Below are 17,864 nucleotides of genomic sequence, written 5' to 3'. Positions count from 1 at the left end.
TTATTCACATAATTAAATAATCTTTAAAATTACCATAATAATTTAAAAATTAAATCTAACTAAATCATTATAAAATGATTATGCATCTAACACTTTTATAGTATTTTAAGGTTTTTAAAATATACATTATTTTATTTGCTCTTCACCAAAGTCTTATGAAGTAAGAACTATTATTCTCTCCCATTTTGTAGATGAGAAAATTGACTGAAAAAAGGTTAAAATGACCGAATATCTAAGATTCAAACCCAGATCTTCCTGACTCCAACCTTAGTACTCTCTCCACTCCACCCTGCTGCTTCTCTAATCATTAAAGCACCCAAGGAAAACTTCACCAGCAATGTACCATAACTACTTCTATACAGCTAATAGAACTTCAGCCACATAGCTCTTTGTGCTAAGTTGAGAGGAGAATGTCTAATTGGCTCTCTCTATTGTCAAATGACTGAAAGCCACCTCTAAATGGAAAAACAGTAATTTAATACAGGAGGGTCAATTAGTTGAGTTGCCCAAGACCTCATAGTTAATGTGTACCAAAGGACCTGAACCCCACAATTTACTGACTCCAAGTCTGGCCCGCTAGCTGCATCACTGTGCAGCTTCTGAATTATCTATCAAGCTCTCACCTAGAGTTAAAGTTTCCAAAAATGTTGGCACTGATAGAAAACCATATTTCTTTATCAGAGCCCCTGAAAAAATTTCTCTTTTTCTTACTTTGAATGCTATTTATCACAAACTAGAATATTTTCAGAATTCTTTGAAAATATAAAGGAAAATTCCGACTTGAAAAATGAAGCTTGTCCTCTGTTAAAAAGTGGAAACTGGGGGGCAGCTGGGTGGCTCAGTGGATTGAGAGCCAGGCCTAGAGATGGGAGGTCCTAGGTTCAAATCTGGCCTCAGCCACTTCCTAGCTGTGTGACCCTGGGCAAGTCACTTGACCCCCATTGCCTAGCCCTTACCACTCTTCTGCCTTGGAATCAATATACAGTATTAATTCCAAGATGGAAGGTAAGGGTTTTTATTTTTTTTTTTTAAAGTGGAAACTGACCAACAATTTAAAATATGATCTGGCTTCTTTAGTTAGTAACTAAATTTCTAACTTCGAATGAAGACACAAGTAATCCTAAATCAGATGAAATACAAGAATAAGAAAATAAAAATTATTTTTAAAAAAATCTAAGAAGTCATTTAAAGTTTGTAAAATACTATATATAAATGTGTATACACACACACATATACCCACACATTATGTCATTTGGAACTCACAATAAATAACTGTTACTATAAATGTCAAGAGAGTAGGAACCTAAATTTTGTTGTGTTGCTTGTGACTTATATTGAAGTCTTTCTTGAGATAAAGAGCTATAATGGAACTGGAAAAAACCAAGACATTTGCTTAAAATTAAAAGAGAAATCATATGAAAAGAACAAAATCAAGGCATTATATCCTGGCTAAAAAAATACCTTAGTCTCTCATTTGCACCCAGGACAGGCAGGTCAGAGCATGAGTTTCCCTCTGACAAGGTGTTCCTCAGCACTATTCAGTAGCCCTGCTTCCTCTCCTGTAACTCAATTCCAATTTGGATAGTAATACTCCTTCTTTCCTACAAAGTGATTTCATTCATTCTCCCCTAGCCTTTCTAAAGGTATGTGCACAGAGTGAGCAATTGTGCAGAAGAAAGAGTCATGGTTGGGGCTTCCAAAAGATTTCTAAGGCCTGGCTCTTAGAAGGCCATTGAAGTTCAGACAGTATTCAACACAGCTAAGCCACAATCGTAAGTTGGGTCTTTAGCTGTCTCTAGGAGACCGACAATCATATGCTGTTCTTGCCAAGGCAACTCCAGGGAGAGAGGAGAGATTCTGCTGCCATTTCTTCTCACACATCTTTAGATCCTTGAATGCAGTTCAATTTTCTACAGCTTTGAAAGAATATATTTCTATCCTGATTAGAGCTCATTTCAGTTTTGGGAAGGTCTAAGGAATGGGACTTTTAGGAAAAGTCTACAAAAGATGTAATTCTAATCATTATCTAATACATATTTATGCTGATTTTAATTCTCTCTTAGCATATAAATCTCCCAATTATAAGTTTCCAAATCGATTTAGCGTTTAGAATGCCCTCATTTGAGGACTCAACAAATTCCAATTAGTAGAGTACGATATCAAGGATTTCAAACTAACTAGCAACATTGGGGAGATAGCTGGTCCCTATATCATAGAATATAGCCCTCTGTCCACAGGAATGTGTAATTAGAGTAAGATGTCATTTTGAAGAGAAATTGATATAGATAGAAAAATAGATTTAGATACACTCAAACAGGTGCATGCTGTAAAATGAATTTAAAAACACTATATATAAGGATTTTCTTGATGTCCCTACCAGCACTGTAATGCACCATCCAAATTATTAGAACTCTCTGTCCTTAAATAAATGGAGAAGTATTTATGAAGAATTAACCATGTGTCACACACTGGCAAGGCCCTGGAGATACAAAAACCAAAGTAGGCAATTGCCACCTTGAAGGGGCATGTGTTCTAATAAGAGTATACTATACATACAGCACCAGGAGCGAAAGCTTTGGTAAATGGAGCCACATAGATGGTTATGCTCTTTTAGTAGCCATGTTCATCATGATTTGATTATTGTTTCATAGCAAGACCTGGAAGCTGGGTTGGGGAGTGGTAGGGAGGGCAAAGCAATGTGACAGAGGGAAGACTAATGTGAAACATGGTCTGGGGCTTTCTACACATAGTGAGTGAGCTCAGTGAGTGTGGTGCTCACTCACCAAAAAGAACATCTCAGCCTTGGGGCAAAGGTCTAAAATTCCAAAACTTCCCCGATGTCTCAGGAAGTCTGGTCCAGAAGATTCTGTTCTAGGTGAGGAGACATGAGGTTAATGGGTATTAAATATAGCAGATGATAGGATGTTGGAATGGATGGAAATTATGGTGTATTACTCTGTAAATTATATTCATTCACTTGTTAGCACTGGATCACAAGCTCTTTGTTTTTGTCTTTGTATCCACAATCCTTTGCATATAGCAGGTGCTTAAGAAATAACTAACTGAACAGAATTCTTGAATGGAACATTAAATTGTCCTAAATGAATCCAGTTCTTTGTGACAGTTTTTCAGAGACTATCTGAACAGCAACAAAACTGTGGACCTTTCTCTCTGGTGCATATTACGTCCTTCCAACACCGAAATGATTCTTGTCACTCTCCTTCCAGAAGTTTCTAAGAAACGTTGAGTCTCTTTATAGTTTACAGACACCAACACAGGGCTGTGTATCTCCATCCCTTAACCCTTCGTTGTACAATGTAAGAAGCCCTTTTTCCACTGTACATGTCCTTGAGGATATCTTTTCTACTATATCCTGAATACAGGGGAGAGTAACGGTGAAGCTATGATCCTGCGGCATTGCGTTATAGCCCACACTACACACCTCTCCTGTTTCCAATGGGTCCCTTGCTGGTGTGACTGCGATCAGGATGTACCATGATTGGAAGTCACATACAATCACAAGAGTACTGGTGTTTAAATGATTGGATTTTTCAACAGTGGGCACCTTGAGATTATTTAATGCATTGTATTATTTCCTAAATGCATCCAATCCAATTTCTTCCTCACTCCTGGACATGGGCCAAGCTCATTTTTCATCTCTTGTCCAAGATGGAGGGACTAATGGTACGTCTAATTACATGTTGTACTCTGGCCAATATGCATTCTTCACCTACTGGATTTTTTCCCTGTAGATAATTACACTGACCTCACTTGAAGATCTTATTCAAGAACCTTTGTAGTGCTGATACCATTAGCATAATACCATTTGTGAACAGGACCATATGGAAAACCTCATCAATAGGAAACTCCTCTTCCATTGAACTCTGTTCAGGGCTTCCTATAAGACACTGGCAAACAGCTTTGGCAAAATGTCACTGTTTTATGTCTTGCTTAATATCAGTATTCAGTGACTCTTTTAATAACAATAATAATAATAGCTAACATTTATAGAGGATAGCATTGTGACAGGCTCTATGCTAAGTGAGTTATAATTATTATCTCAGTTGATCCTCACAACTACCTTAAGAAGCAGATGTTATTATTATCCCCATTTTACATATGAGGAAACTGGGGCAAACAGCAGTTAAGTGATTTGCCCAAGCTCAAAGAGCTAGAAACTGTCTAAGAACAGATCTGAAGTTAGGTCTTCCTGACACCAAGCCCAGTGCTCTATCCACTTTGCTACCAACCTGCCCCATAATTCATAACTTTTACCAAAGTTTAAAGTTATTTTTTAGTTATTTATAAAGTTATTTAAAATGGCTACAAGTTGTGAAATACATAAGATGGTGTATTTTTGAGAGATATAGGCCAAATTTAAATTCAACAGAATCTTATCAGTCAGAGCAATGCCAATAAGCTTAAGGGATATAAGGAGAGGGAGAACAGGGTGCTAGATAGAAAAGAATAACTGAAAAAGCATATCAAAAGTAAGTGGAAAAGTCTAATTTTTTTCTCACTCTCTTTGCCTCCTACTTTCTTTGTTCTCTCTCATTCTCTTCTTTTCTAAATTCTTGCTTTTAAAAATAACAAGCATATGTTAGATGCTTATTCTGTGCCAGCCTCTATGCTAAGTACTACAAAAGGCTAAGTACATACAATCAGTTCCTTCTTGGCCTAGTAATTTTCATGTTAGTCCAATTAAACCACACCTCAGGCTCTGACATGCAGGTTACTTCCCAATACATCTGCTTGGGGCCTGGAGAAAATGTTTTATAGCAAAATTTTCTGATAAATGTCTCGCTTCTCAAATATGTAGGGAACTAAATAAATTTGTCAAAAAATAAGAGTCATGTGGGACAGCTAGGTAGCTGAAAGAGGCCTGTAAACAGGAGGTTTAGGGTTCAGATTTGACCTCAGATACTTCCTAGCCGGGTGACCCTGGGCATGTCACTTAACCCCCACTGCCTGGACCTTACTGTTCTTCTGCCTTAGAACCAATACACAGTATCAGTTCTAAGACAGAAGGTAATGGTTGTTGTTAAAACAACAACAACATTCTCCAATTGACAAATGGCCAAAAGTTTATGAATAGGCAGTTTTCAGAAGAAATCAAAACTATCAATAGTCATGTGAAAAAATGCTCTAAATCACTATTGATTACAGAAATGCAAATTAAAACAATTCTGATATATCATCTTATATCTATCAATTGGTTAACTTGGCAGAAAAGGAAAATCATAATTCTGGAAGGGATTTAGAAAAATAGGGACACTAACACACTGTTTGTTGGTGGAGTTGTAAAATGGCCCAACTATTCTGAAGAACAATTTAGAACTATGTCCAAAGGGCTACAAATTGTGCACGGCTTTTAATACATCAATTTAACTACTAGATCTGCATCCATAAGCATCACAGAAAAGAAAAAAGCATCTATATATACAAAAATATTTATGGCAGCTCTTTTTGTGTGACAAAGAATTGGAAATTGAAGGGGCTGCCCAATAATTGGGAAATGGCTATGTGAATTTTAAAACGACTCCACCCTACTCAGACTGTACTTTAGAAGATCTGATTTAGCTATCTCCTGATTAGTAACAATGGAGATACTTGGTTTAACAGAATCAAGTCTTGGGAACTCTACATTTCTCCAACCTACTTAGTTTAACAAGGTCAGGAATATCTGCACCATACTCAAGGATTAAGTATTTGAGAAGATGGCCTTCAATAGGCATGGGCAGAAACAGCGGACAGACCCCTGGGCTGTCCTAAGTCAAGCTAAGCTAACATTGGTACAGATGAGATGCAGGAAAGTGATATAAAACTGTCTATATAGGGCAAGTCACTTGCTCTCTTTGGTCTCTCTTCCTAGAGAGGCATCTCTGGCTGGCAGTGTGCTAAGTGTTCCGACATCTTGGCATGGTGGCAGCTATTTGTCTGGGTTTTGGCGGTGAGTTTTCCCTTGAGCTAATTTAGGTTCAGGGATCTTGGCTGAGCCCTCTTGGAGTTCAGGCTGATTCCTTCCTCTTTCACACTCCAAACCTTTACTTTCTAGATCCCCTAATCTTCCCACCCGGTATAAGCCAGGTGGAAGAAAATCCTACACCCTTTCCTTCTCCCTTCTTCTTAATTTCTTTCCACTATATTAATTAAATAACCATAAAATTTCAGACTGCCTTGGGTATTTTCATTTTATTATTTGGGATATCTATGGCAACCAATAATATAATTTAGGTCACAAAGCTAAAATTATCCATTACAGTTTAACAAGTTTTGGCATATGATTGGGATGGAATACCATTAAGTTTTAAGAAATGATGAAGGAGATGGAGATGGTTTTAGAAAAACCTGAGAAGTCTTATAAACTGATACAAAGTGAAGTGAGCAGAACCAGGAGAATACTGAACACTCTAACAGCAATATTGTAATAAAGATCAACTGTGAAAGATATAATTACTCTGAGCCACATAAGAATTCAAGACAATTACAAAGGATCCATGACAAAAAATACTATCTACTTCTAGGGAGAGGAATGACATACACTGAAGCATACTTTTTTCACATTCTTCATTTTCCTTCTTTTCTTTTGTGTGTGTGTTTTATTTTATAACATAGCTAATTTGGAAATGTTTTGCAGGATTTAAAATGTATTACATTTGATATAATATTGCCTGTCTTCTCAAGGGATGACAGAGAGGAAGCAAGGAGGAAGAGAATTTGGAATTCAAAAACATTTTTTAATCAATTTAAAGTTTTTTAATTTGAGAAAAATGATGAAATAATTTTTTTTTAAATTTAAGACTTAGCTTCTCTAGTCAAGAAAATTACAAAGGCCTTTAATGAAAAACATTATCCACCTCCTGAAAGAGAACTGATGGACTCTGAATGCAGACTGAAGCATTCTTTTTCACTTTCTTTATGTTTCTTGCTTTTTATTGTTTATTCTTTTGGGGAAACATGGACATATAGAAATATTTTGCATGAGCCCATTTGTATAATTGCTATCATATTGCTTGCCTTTTCAATGTGGGGGTTAAAGGGGAGAAGGAAAAGAATTTGGAACTCAAAAAATTTTAATGACTTTTAAAAATAAATTAAAATTTTTTTAAAAAGAAAAAAAATACAGCTGTTCCTGACTTGTAGTCGCATAATTACATAGATTATTTTATTGCAGGGCAGAGAAACCCTAGACCCAGCTTTTATGATCTTTGTAAACAAATTATCTCCCAAAATATGATGAACATGATTGATGCTCAAGTGATCCTACAACAGGATTCCCTAAAGGGTCAGAAAGGCAGTTTAGCCAATCATTAGTAATCTTCAGGAAACGCTATGGAAAATTAATGTAGTCAGAAGACGCAAAAAAACCCTAAACTTGTGTCAACAGTAAGGACCATATATAATATATAGAGATATAAAGACTATATATAATATATAATAATCAGCCTGTTCAGGTTAAACTAACTGGAAAATATAGGGAAGCAGTTTCCAAGGCAACCAGAGAGACACTACACAGAAAGGTTCAGAAGATTCCTATTTTCTGTTCCTCTCAGGAAGGAAAAAAGCTAAAAGACAGGAGAAGCTGCCCTCAGCTGACTTAGCAGGGCACAGAGTGTCACATTTCTGTCTGATAATGCATACTCTTTAGGACTGTATGACTCAGTATCAGTAACTACAGGAGATAGTTTTCAGTGTCATCTCTTGACAAAAAGTAGACATTTTTAGAAGAACCACAGACCTTAAAGAAAGCTTTGGAAACTTCTAAAAGCCAAAGCAGTCCTATCTATTACAGCCAAAGTTACTAGCCCTTTTATTTAATTTTTTCCAATTACATGTAAAAACAATTTTTAATGTTCATTTAAAATTTTGAGTTCCAAATTCTCTCTTCTCTCCTCCTCTCAATATTGAATAATGGTGGTGATAACAAGCATCCTTGCTTCACCTTTAATCTTACTGGGAAAAGCTTCTATCCTACCCCCATTATAAATAATGCTTACTGATAGTTTTAGATAAATACTATCATTTTAAGGAAAGCCCCATTTACTCTAGTGTTTTTAATAGAAAATTGTGTAGTGTTGTGTCAAAGGCTGTTTTCTGCATCTATTGAGATAATCATATGATTTTTATGGTTTGGGTTATGAATATTTTCAATTATGTTCCTAATTTTTCTAATACTGAACCTGTCCTACATTCCTGATATAAATCCCAACTAGTCATAACATCTGATCTTTGTGATATATTGCTATAATCTCTTTGCTGGTATTTTATTTAAATTTTTAAATCAATATTAATTAGGGAAATTGGCCTATAGTTTTCTTTCTCTGTTTTCACTCTTCCTGGTTAAGTATTAGCACCACATGTGTGTCATAAAAAGAATTTGGTAGGGCTTCTTTGCCTGTTTTTCCAAACAGTTTGCATACAATTGGAATCAATGGCTCTTTAAATGTTTGGTAAAATTCACTTATAAATCAATTTGGTCCTAAGTTTTTTTTCCTAGGGAGCTCACTGATGGCTTATTTTATTTCTTTTTTTCAAAGATGGAGTTATTTAAGTATTTTTATTTCCTCTTCTCTTAACCTGGGCAATTTATATTTTTGTAAATATTCATCATTTCACTTAGATTGTCAGATTTATTGGCAGATAATTGGACAAAATAGCTCCTAATAATGGTTTTAGTTTACTCTTCATTGGTAGTGAATTTTCCCTTTTCATTTCTGATACTGGTAATTTGGTTTTTTTCTTAATTTTTTCAAACCAAAATAACCAATGGTTTATTTCATTGGCTTTTTCAGAAAACAGCTCCAATTTTATTTATTATTTCAATGGTTTATTTGTTTTTACTTTCAATTTTATTAATCATTCCTTTCATTTTCAGGATTTCCAAAGTGAGTAGTCTAAAAGGAAAAACTGTGTGTATGGGTCACAATCACTGGTTTTAAGATCAGCCAAGTTAAGCTGAACTTGGGTAATGATGGAAACAAATACAGACAATTTAGGAAGAAAGGTATTATCATAGATCATATTGGAGAGTATTTTTTCCATGCTCCTTTTATATTTCTCTGAGTTCATTGTTTTCTAAATATATGTAATTTACTAATTCACTAGTTATAAGTAAAAAATACTTCAATATGATACTGATTAATCAAAAGAAATGTCTTTCTAACGAGTGACTGAATTATTAGTGAACTACTAGCCCATTTAGACATCCATGTTAAAGACAAAATTGCAATTTGTATTCAAAGCTACCAACTCAAACCACAATGTCCCCAGATGTTGCTTTTGTTTGGACCTGACCTATGATTTCATTGGCATTAAAAACTCTCAGGAGACACTCTACGCTTTCTACCAAGCAGATTGGCACATGAAGGGAAGGAAAATTTCAAAGGGCATTCCAGATACTACTCAACTGGTTAGGAATAGAAGTTTAAAAAAAAAACAACTTAAAATACTGGAATACAAATCAGGAATCATGGACTCTAGTCCTGGCTTTACCACTCACTACCTATGTGACCTTGGCCAAATCACTTCATCACTGGACTTCAGTTTGTTCACTGCAAAATGAAGGAATTACTCATTGTGGTCTCTCAGGTCTCTTTTGAACTCTTTATCATTTTATGACTCTGCTCTGTTATAGCAGTCCCTCACAAATATATTTTGCATTTATTTAGAGTTTTTCTCACAACAGATGTGGAAAGTAAGCAATATTGTTGTTCAGTCATTCAGGTGATTATAATCTGACTCTTTATAACCCTACCTGGGATTTTCTTGGGAGAGATACTAAAGTGGTCTGCCATTTCATTCTCCAGCTCATTATACAGATGAAAAAACTAAGGCAAATGGGTTTAAATGACTTGCCCAGGATTACATAGCAGTAAGTGTCTGAGGCCAGATTTGAACTTTAAAGATGAGTCTTCCAGACTTACGGTCCAGCACTTTGATCCACTGGGCAACCTAGCTATCCCATGTTAAGCAATGCAAAATTTACTATCTGGATTTGACAGATTCAGAAACTAAGACTTAGAGTGATAAATAAGTAACTTATCTATAGCCACATCATAAGAAACTTCCAGAGAGCTTGGAATAGTGCTCAGATCTCCTGACTTTCAGTTTAGCATTCTTTCTTTTTTACCACAGATTCCTCTGCAACAGTCTAGTTAGAGATCTCCAATAAACCTTGAATTCCATTCTGTATCATAACTGAATACATATCATTTTCAAAACACTGATTCAGAGACTTGCACAAAATAGAGATAAAATTCCAAGTTTATTATTGCTAAAAAAAAAAATAGCTGGCATTATAGTGCAGGGGTGGGGGGGACCCTCTTAATTTGGAAAATTCCTCTAGAAGAATTATTTTTTAACTTTTCCTTTATGAAATATAAACATTTTCTCATCTAAATAAAATTTAAAAGAATGTTATATTATTTTATCATGTATATTTTGTTATATTATATTATATAATATATTAAAGTGTTACTTTCTATTCCATTATATTATTACATATTACATTATATTATATATTTAAGGATCAGTTTCAAAGGCAAAATGGAATAAGACAATTTTTCTTCTCTCACCTGAACATCTTTGTATTTATCTCGTAAATCCATGAGTCGATGATAAGCTTTAATGGCTTCTGAAAATTCACCAACATCAGTACTGGTGAGTATATAGTTTTCCCAGATTTGCCAGTGTTCATAATTACATTTAAGAGCTTCCTGCAGTGTTCGAAAAGCTTTGATTCTGTGAAAGATGAAATAAGGAAAGTGATATATAGATATAAATATAATAATATATACCGATATGATATTAATTAAAATGAGTAAAAATTTCAAGATTCAGAATAAAATATACATTTTTCAAACGTATGAAAGTAAAACTTTTTTCTTTTCCTTGACTACATATATTTATTAGAAGAGTGAGGTTTTTTTGGTTTGTTTTTGTTTTTAAGTTGAAGAGTAAAAGAGAAAGAGGAAATAGGATAGCTAGAAAGATAAAGAAAAGAAGAAAAAAGAAGGAGACAAGTGTTTTTTAAATGCACAGAAGAGAACTGCAAAAATCCCATAAGGATCCAGTCATATAAGACAGTTTGGAAAATTCCATGCTAAATTTATTATATAAAATGTTCCAAAAGCCTTGTGGCATTTTTAAGCCATTAGAACTTTTGGATCACCCTGTGTATTTAAAAAGAAAAGCTAGCTTTACATAATAAAGATTTGTAGATTCTAGTACAATAAAATGAATCCTGACTCTGTATATAAAAAGAATTCAGTAAATTAAGATTACCCTAGACCTGCTAACAACTTTGGATAAAAGCTCACATGACCTTGAACAATGAGTATTTCAAAAGCCATTTGTATATGAGTTTGAAATTCTCAAACCTGGGATACAGATTGGCAGTAGTAGAGAGTAAGTTGGAAAACTGCTGGAAAGTAAAATAGTAAACAAGTTGATAATTCAGTAAGTTGCTGTTAAATTACTTTTTAAAAAATCTATAGCTTTTATTCAGTCTTAGAATTTGAAGGAACCTCAAAAGGCACCTAATCCAACAAAGTCATTCATTCTTTGATTGAAGAACTCCCCTGAAGAAGAGCCCACTATCTTCTATCCTCTGTCCCATCTCACCCTCCAAATCTTCTCTTCTTGAAGATACACATTGCTAGTTGTATCAATGACATAATCATCTCTAGCTGATCAAATTCCTTCCTAAATATTTGCCAATTTCTGGTTATGGTCTAAACAGGTCCAAGGAATGATCGATTCCCAAAGCCTAATGCAGCCACCTAATTCTCTTTAGCTGGATTGAGTTTGCACCTCATTAAAACCTTCCAACCTTTCACAGAAGAATTGTTAAGAGCTGTGCCTCCCCAACTTGTACTTGGTAGCGTTGTTTTTTACCTCAAATGTAATTAAATTTCATCACGTTAGGTTCGGTTGAATGTTCTAGTCAGTCAAGATCATTTTCAATTCAGATTCCGGTCTAGGGCACAGGCTACCTCTCTGAAATCTCTTTCAATTGCAAATATTATAATTATGACACTTATAGTTTTATTGAAATTATTAATAAAATTGTTAAAATTTTAGGAAAGAAATCAATATGCTGAAGATCAAGCTATGTATGGATTGTTTGAAACAATTAAGAATGTTTATCTTCAAAAAGAGAAAATTTGCAAAGTGAAATGGGCCTGAGGAGATATGATAACTATCTTCAAGTATTTAAAGGATTGCAGTGTGGAAAAGGGATTAGATTTGTTCTTCTGAATATAAAGAATCACATTAAGACATATATTAACACAAAACTTATCAAGTATAAACAAAGCAGCATATATATATATGGACCATGAAAGAAGAAAAGAAACAAATATTTATTAAGTGCCTACTATGTGCCGGGGAGTGTGCTGATAAGCATTTTACAACTATAATCTCACTTGATTCTCATAATAACGCTGGAAGATAAATGCTATTAATAACACCATTTTACAGTTGAGGAAATTGAGGCAGACAAAGGTTAATTGGCTTGTCCAAAGTCACAGAACCAATTTTTAAAAGGCTAGATTTGAACTCAAGTCTCCCTAACTCTAGGATGTGCCCTCTATCCACTGTACTACCCAGCTTTCTATGGCTATACAAAAGTCAACCCTAAAACTACTAGAAGGTATGTGAGCTGTAATATGAATAATAAAACGAGGGTTTTTTTAATTATATCTATTTTTTAAAAGGAAAAAAAATTAAATTCCATTTCAATTCAAACTGGACCCCTAGATTTTCATCTAAGTTATTTCTCAGCTGAAAAAAAGTCAGGCTTTAGCAAGTTAATGGAACACACTACAGACTTGGTTCAATTTGATTTACTAGCTATGATGAAACCACTTTAAATGAGTTTAGAAAATCATGTTTATATTTTGTTGAAAATGGCTTATGGTAAGAGCAATATACATTTTATAAGAAAAATAAATTTCGAAAACTTGTAAAAGTTTTAGCTACTGCTAAGAAATTATTATACTTAAACCTGAACCAACACCTACATAGCTGCTATTCAAAAATGTCTTCTGGAAAGGAAGCTGTTTTTTCTCTTTAAAGGCAGAAGTTTACTTCTGATCCTTGGTGGGGAAAAGTGGGATGGGCCATTGGGGCTTTTGTGCTTTCAAAATAGTGATACCTTATATGGTTCTTATGTGTTCTTGGATTGCATGGAAAAGAAGAGCAAACACCAGGGGGAATTTATCTCAATAGGATATGTAAAGAAGCCTGTAATATTCTTTCATTTCTATTATAGTTGGTGGCTTTGAAAAGCGGGCAAGGGGACTTTGATGTTGTACAAAGCATTGGAAAGGTCTTTTGATGCTTAGCAGAACTGTCCAGCAATGTATCAGTCCCAAGTACAGAATTAGTCTTAAAAGGGAATCCTCAGTGAGTTAGAATGAGCATTCCAATCAAAAGCCAAAGAAAGATAAAGCCGTGACTCAAAAGTAAGCGAGAAAGGCACAAAATTCTACCTAGGCAATTTATTTATTTAAAAATCTGCCTCCTATCTATTATCTTCACGTATAATATCAGGTAACATTGCTATGTTAATAGAGTTCTATTTTTCATATACAAACAAATTTAGGACATCTATCAAAACCTTAGGCAAAGCACCACTTATAGTCACAAAAATCAGGAAAGTATTGACTGGTAACAAGTACTCCTAGGGGAAAGTGGCGGAGGAATAACAGCTAACAATTATATATCTTAGGGCATAGGTTTTGCAGCTATTTTGAGGATGAAGAAAATGAGGTTTACAGGGATTTGTAGACTTTGTCCAAGGTCACACAGTTGGCTAAAACCCAAGGATCTTGACTCCTCAGTTGTGTATTTCCCCATTATAAATGATACCATTTGACTTGTCCTTAGAATAGAATGAAGAAACTTCCTATGGATGAGCATTGTGCTAGGGATACAAATAAATAAACAAGAGTTTCTCCTCTCAAAGATGATCCATAAAGGAGAACTCTGTTCAAGGCAGATAGAAAGGTCAGGAAGTACTTGGCTGGGCAAATGGCAAGATTGGAAGGAAATGAACTCCAGGATGCCTCTAGCAAAGGTACGCTTTGGGAGTGGGACCTATGGGGTACAGTCAGGACCAGCTAAGAGTGGCCTGGGTTGGGGAAGGGGAGGGCCTGGTAGTTGGTCTGCCCATTTTGCAGGCTGGTGAGAGGAAGGGAAAAAAACCCTTGAAATTGGTCACTGGTTAAGCAAGACAAAGAAGGCCAGGGTGGGGGTTGGGGGAGGGGTGGATGGATCATGTTTTTATATCTATCTTGTTTTTCTGAGTTAGGAATATGCCACAGAATAGCACAGATGTTTTCAAAATAAGATGAAATCATCTCCAGTATATACAGAATGGTGACTTACTTAACTTCCTTACAGTTTGGGACTTCCTCAGCCCCCCTGATTTAAATGCAGATCACTAGTCAGCAGCCACTCCATCACCATCACCCAAAAGCCCACAAGGGGATCTCTATGGAAAAATCAGTAAGCACAGTAGACCCCATCATTTGCTGACCAAGTCAAGGGAGCACAAATTTGTAGCAGCAAGTTTCCCACCACCACCATCATAAATGCACACCTAGTCTGGTGCCTCACTGATTATAAAGCTAGAGGGCATGGCAGCGGGTCTCTGCACCTTGCCATTCCAAAAATTCCACTGGTGCATTGGAAGGAGAGGATCTGTTATTTGGGTCTGCTCTGCAGCATATGCATGGCACAGATCTTTTAAATCCATTTTCCCTTTTCCCTCCCCTCTGCTACCATTATAGTACTAAATTAGGGACCTAAATTACATCTCACCTAGATATCCTAGTAGCTTTCTAACTTCTTTCCCTGACTCCAGTCTCTTGAATCTTTCTTACCCACCACTGTCATAATATGAATACTATGATATGAATATGAATATGAATATGAATACACTGCCCTCTTCAAAAACCATTGATGGCTCCCCAGGATTGACTACATAAAGATCAAACTCCTTAGCCTCCTATTCAAGGCCCTTTGTAATCTGGCTTCCTTTTCAGTCTTATTTCTAACAACCTTACATATTGTAGTAATCTCCAGCAAAACTGGCTGATATCAGTCTCAGGAGTTGTTCCACTCTTTCTAATTCCTGGAAATCTCCCCATTTCTAGAAGGTCTCTAGAGGAACACTATGTGTACTCCATGAAAATTTTCCTGTTTCTCAGACCCATGAAATAAGCACTCTGTTTAATCACAGCAACACTGTTTCTCTCTCTCATATTCCCTATACACTAGTATATTCATTCATCCATCCGCCAGATTTTTAGTTCATAGCAGACTAGAGCTGTGTCTTAGTGATGTCTCCTAATGTGCAGCATTATGCTATGCTGCATAGTAAGTACAAAATGCCATATAAACTCTGGCATTTAAAAACCTTCCCTATATCATTCCATCCTGCCTTTTCTGACTTATTTTATTCTCCTTCATGCATTCCCTATTACAGCCAAACTGGTTTACCTTCCTGCAAGACCAAGTTCAAAAGCTACTCCCTACAGTTCTTCCCTGATCTCTCCCTTTGTTAAATCTCTAGGTCTCCTCTAACTCCCTTAACTTTATTGTTCTATTTATGTGCAACATTCCCCAGTGGAACATAAGTTTCTTGATGACAGACTTTTTTTTTGGCCTCTGTATTCCCAGTGCTTAATGTTTTAAGTGAAGTGAATCACAACTATGAAAGACTTTGGAACTCTGATCAAAGCAAAGACCAACATGATTCAAGAAGAGCAATCAAGAAACATGTTACCCATCTCCTGACAGAGAGTTCATAAATAGACTCAGTGTAGAAAGAGAAAGATACTTTTTGGACATAGCCAGAGTGGGAGTTTGTTTTGCATGAGAGGCAGACTTGTTACAATTATTTTTTTTTCCTGAAAAGGTGGGATGGGATAGGAATAAGAGAAAATAAATTTAATTTTTAAAAAAGAAATAAAATAAATAATCCCAAGAAAGTTGAGCACTCTTATGTTAGACTTTCTAAGTATATAACCAGAGGTTTTAAAAAAAAGGTAAACAGTTGTAATCAAGATTATTAAAGTCTATTGACATTATCTGGAAGATAAGAAAAAAGATCCAATTTCCTTTCAATGAATTCCTCTTCAAACCAAAACCATCTTTGGGAACATTCATATAAAAATCTTTACTCTAATTTGAATTTTTAATTCTATAATATGAGGGTGCTTTCTAGTTCCTCAGTGTTTCTACCAAGTATATGATTTTCTTTCTTTCTTTTTGAGCTAGGAGCCAGAAAATATTTATAATGCCAAGTTTAAAACCATTCAAAGAATAGAGTTCAATTTGAAGGGTAATTATCACCTCCAATTTGAGCACAGTGCTTAGCCATGATTGATCTCTGTAAAAGAGAATTGGGACTAAGGGAGGAAGGGAGGAGAAGGGAAAAAATAGAATAACACACAGTCTGGGCAGCTACTAAACAAGTGTGCATTAGAATGCTTGGGAAAGGATCTAAAAAGTTATTGATCAGCAATGAAGGAACACCCAACAGACTTTCAATGCCAAATAAACCCATATAAACTGAATGAATGTTTCCAAATTTTCAGACAATTTTAGGAGTTCTTTTGAAACTCTGCATCTTAGAGACATTGTTATTATTAATGATTAAGTATGCATTTAAATGGTGCTTTAAGGTTTGCGAAATTTTACGTACATTATTTAATTTGATCTTTCCAAGGACCCTATGAGGTCAATGTTACAGTTATTATCATTCCTATTTTATGAGTAGGTTATTGATCTATGTAAGGAAGTAAAATGACTTGGTCCTTGTGTCCACATAGCTACTACATATTTGAGGTGACATTCAAACCCAAGTCTTCCTGTCTTCAAGTTCATGCTCCATTTATTATGCCAAGCTCTCATTCTAAATTCCACATAAGGAATTATAGCCAAAACAAAATGTGATTTAAAAAATCAGATTAGTAGTGGAAGATTCCCAACAATTAGTCAGCCAATAAACATTTATTAAGCATTTAGTATTTACCAGCACTATGCTAACTAAGCATTACGGATATATAGAAAAACAAAAAACAATCCAGTCCAGGCTCTTACAGAAGGAGCAAATAAAACCTTGTAAATAAGAAAGGGCTCCTGTTTGTTACTTAGATTTGATCCAGTCAAAGAATATAGAATGAGAAATAAGTTCTACAGCCATTTCTGATACAAATCTTCATGGAAAATCCCTTTGGACAATTCAATGGATATGTAATGTGCTTTTTGAAGAAGGGACCTCTTTAGGTTCTCAGCCCTCAAGGAAGATGAAGGTGACTGATGGTATTGTGTAAAAAGCAGGCTCCACCAAGAACTTGATCTAGGACTTTGGGGGAAAGCCCCTCAAGGTCTCTTTTTTTAACTGTTTTATTTATTTATTTTTTATTTCCTTATCTTTCAAATGAGAGGTATTTTCTAGTCCTGGGATTTCCTGGCTTCTCCAATTTTAGGTTAAAGGTGGGAGAAAACTGTAGTCCTTGTTCTCATTTCACTGACTATTTTGTGGCAATACTCCTTTGTGAAATAAACAAGGCTGACATACCCTGGCTTTTACTCTATTTGGCTTTAAAAACACTCATAATCTGGTCTTGTCCGATCCTTTCCAGTCTTTTTACACCTTACTCCCTTCCACATACTCTATGACATTGCCTCCTTAATGTTCCTCAAACTAGACACTCTATTTCCAGATTCCTAAGTATTTCCCCTGACTACCCTCCCTGTGTGGAATGCTTTCTTCTCATATCTATTTCCTGGCTTCTTTAGCTCCTGGAAGACCCAGGTAAAGTACAACCTTCTATAAGAAACCTTAGCAG

General features: G+C 35.4%; 1 protein-coding gene across 1 annotated transcript in view; it reads right to left on the bottom strand.

The window, feature by feature from the left end:
- The window catches only part of TTC27 (tetratricopeptide repeat domain 27), a 227,793-nt gene that overhangs the window by 27,337 nt on the left and 182,592 nt on the right, over positions 1 to 17,864 (bottom strand). Inside the window, exon 16 of the mRNA XM_007476051.2 lies at positions 10,575 to 10,740. Within this exon, the coding sequence (XP_007476113.2) occupies positions 10,575 to 10,740 (166 nt within the window). The remainder of the gene's footprint in view (positions 1 to 10,574; positions 10,741 to 17,864) is intronic.

Source organism: Monodelphis domestica, chromosome 1, assembly GCF_027887165.1.
Source record: "Monodelphis domestica isolate mMonDom1 chromosome 1, mMonDom1.pri, whole genome shotgun sequence".
NCBI classification, from domain to species: domain Eukaryota; kingdom Metazoa; phylum Chordata; class Mammalia; order Didelphimorphia; family Didelphidae; genus Monodelphis; species Monodelphis domestica.
The sequence above is the reverse complement of the archived record's forward strand: the minus strand, read 5'-3'. Positions and strand labels throughout refer to the sequence as shown.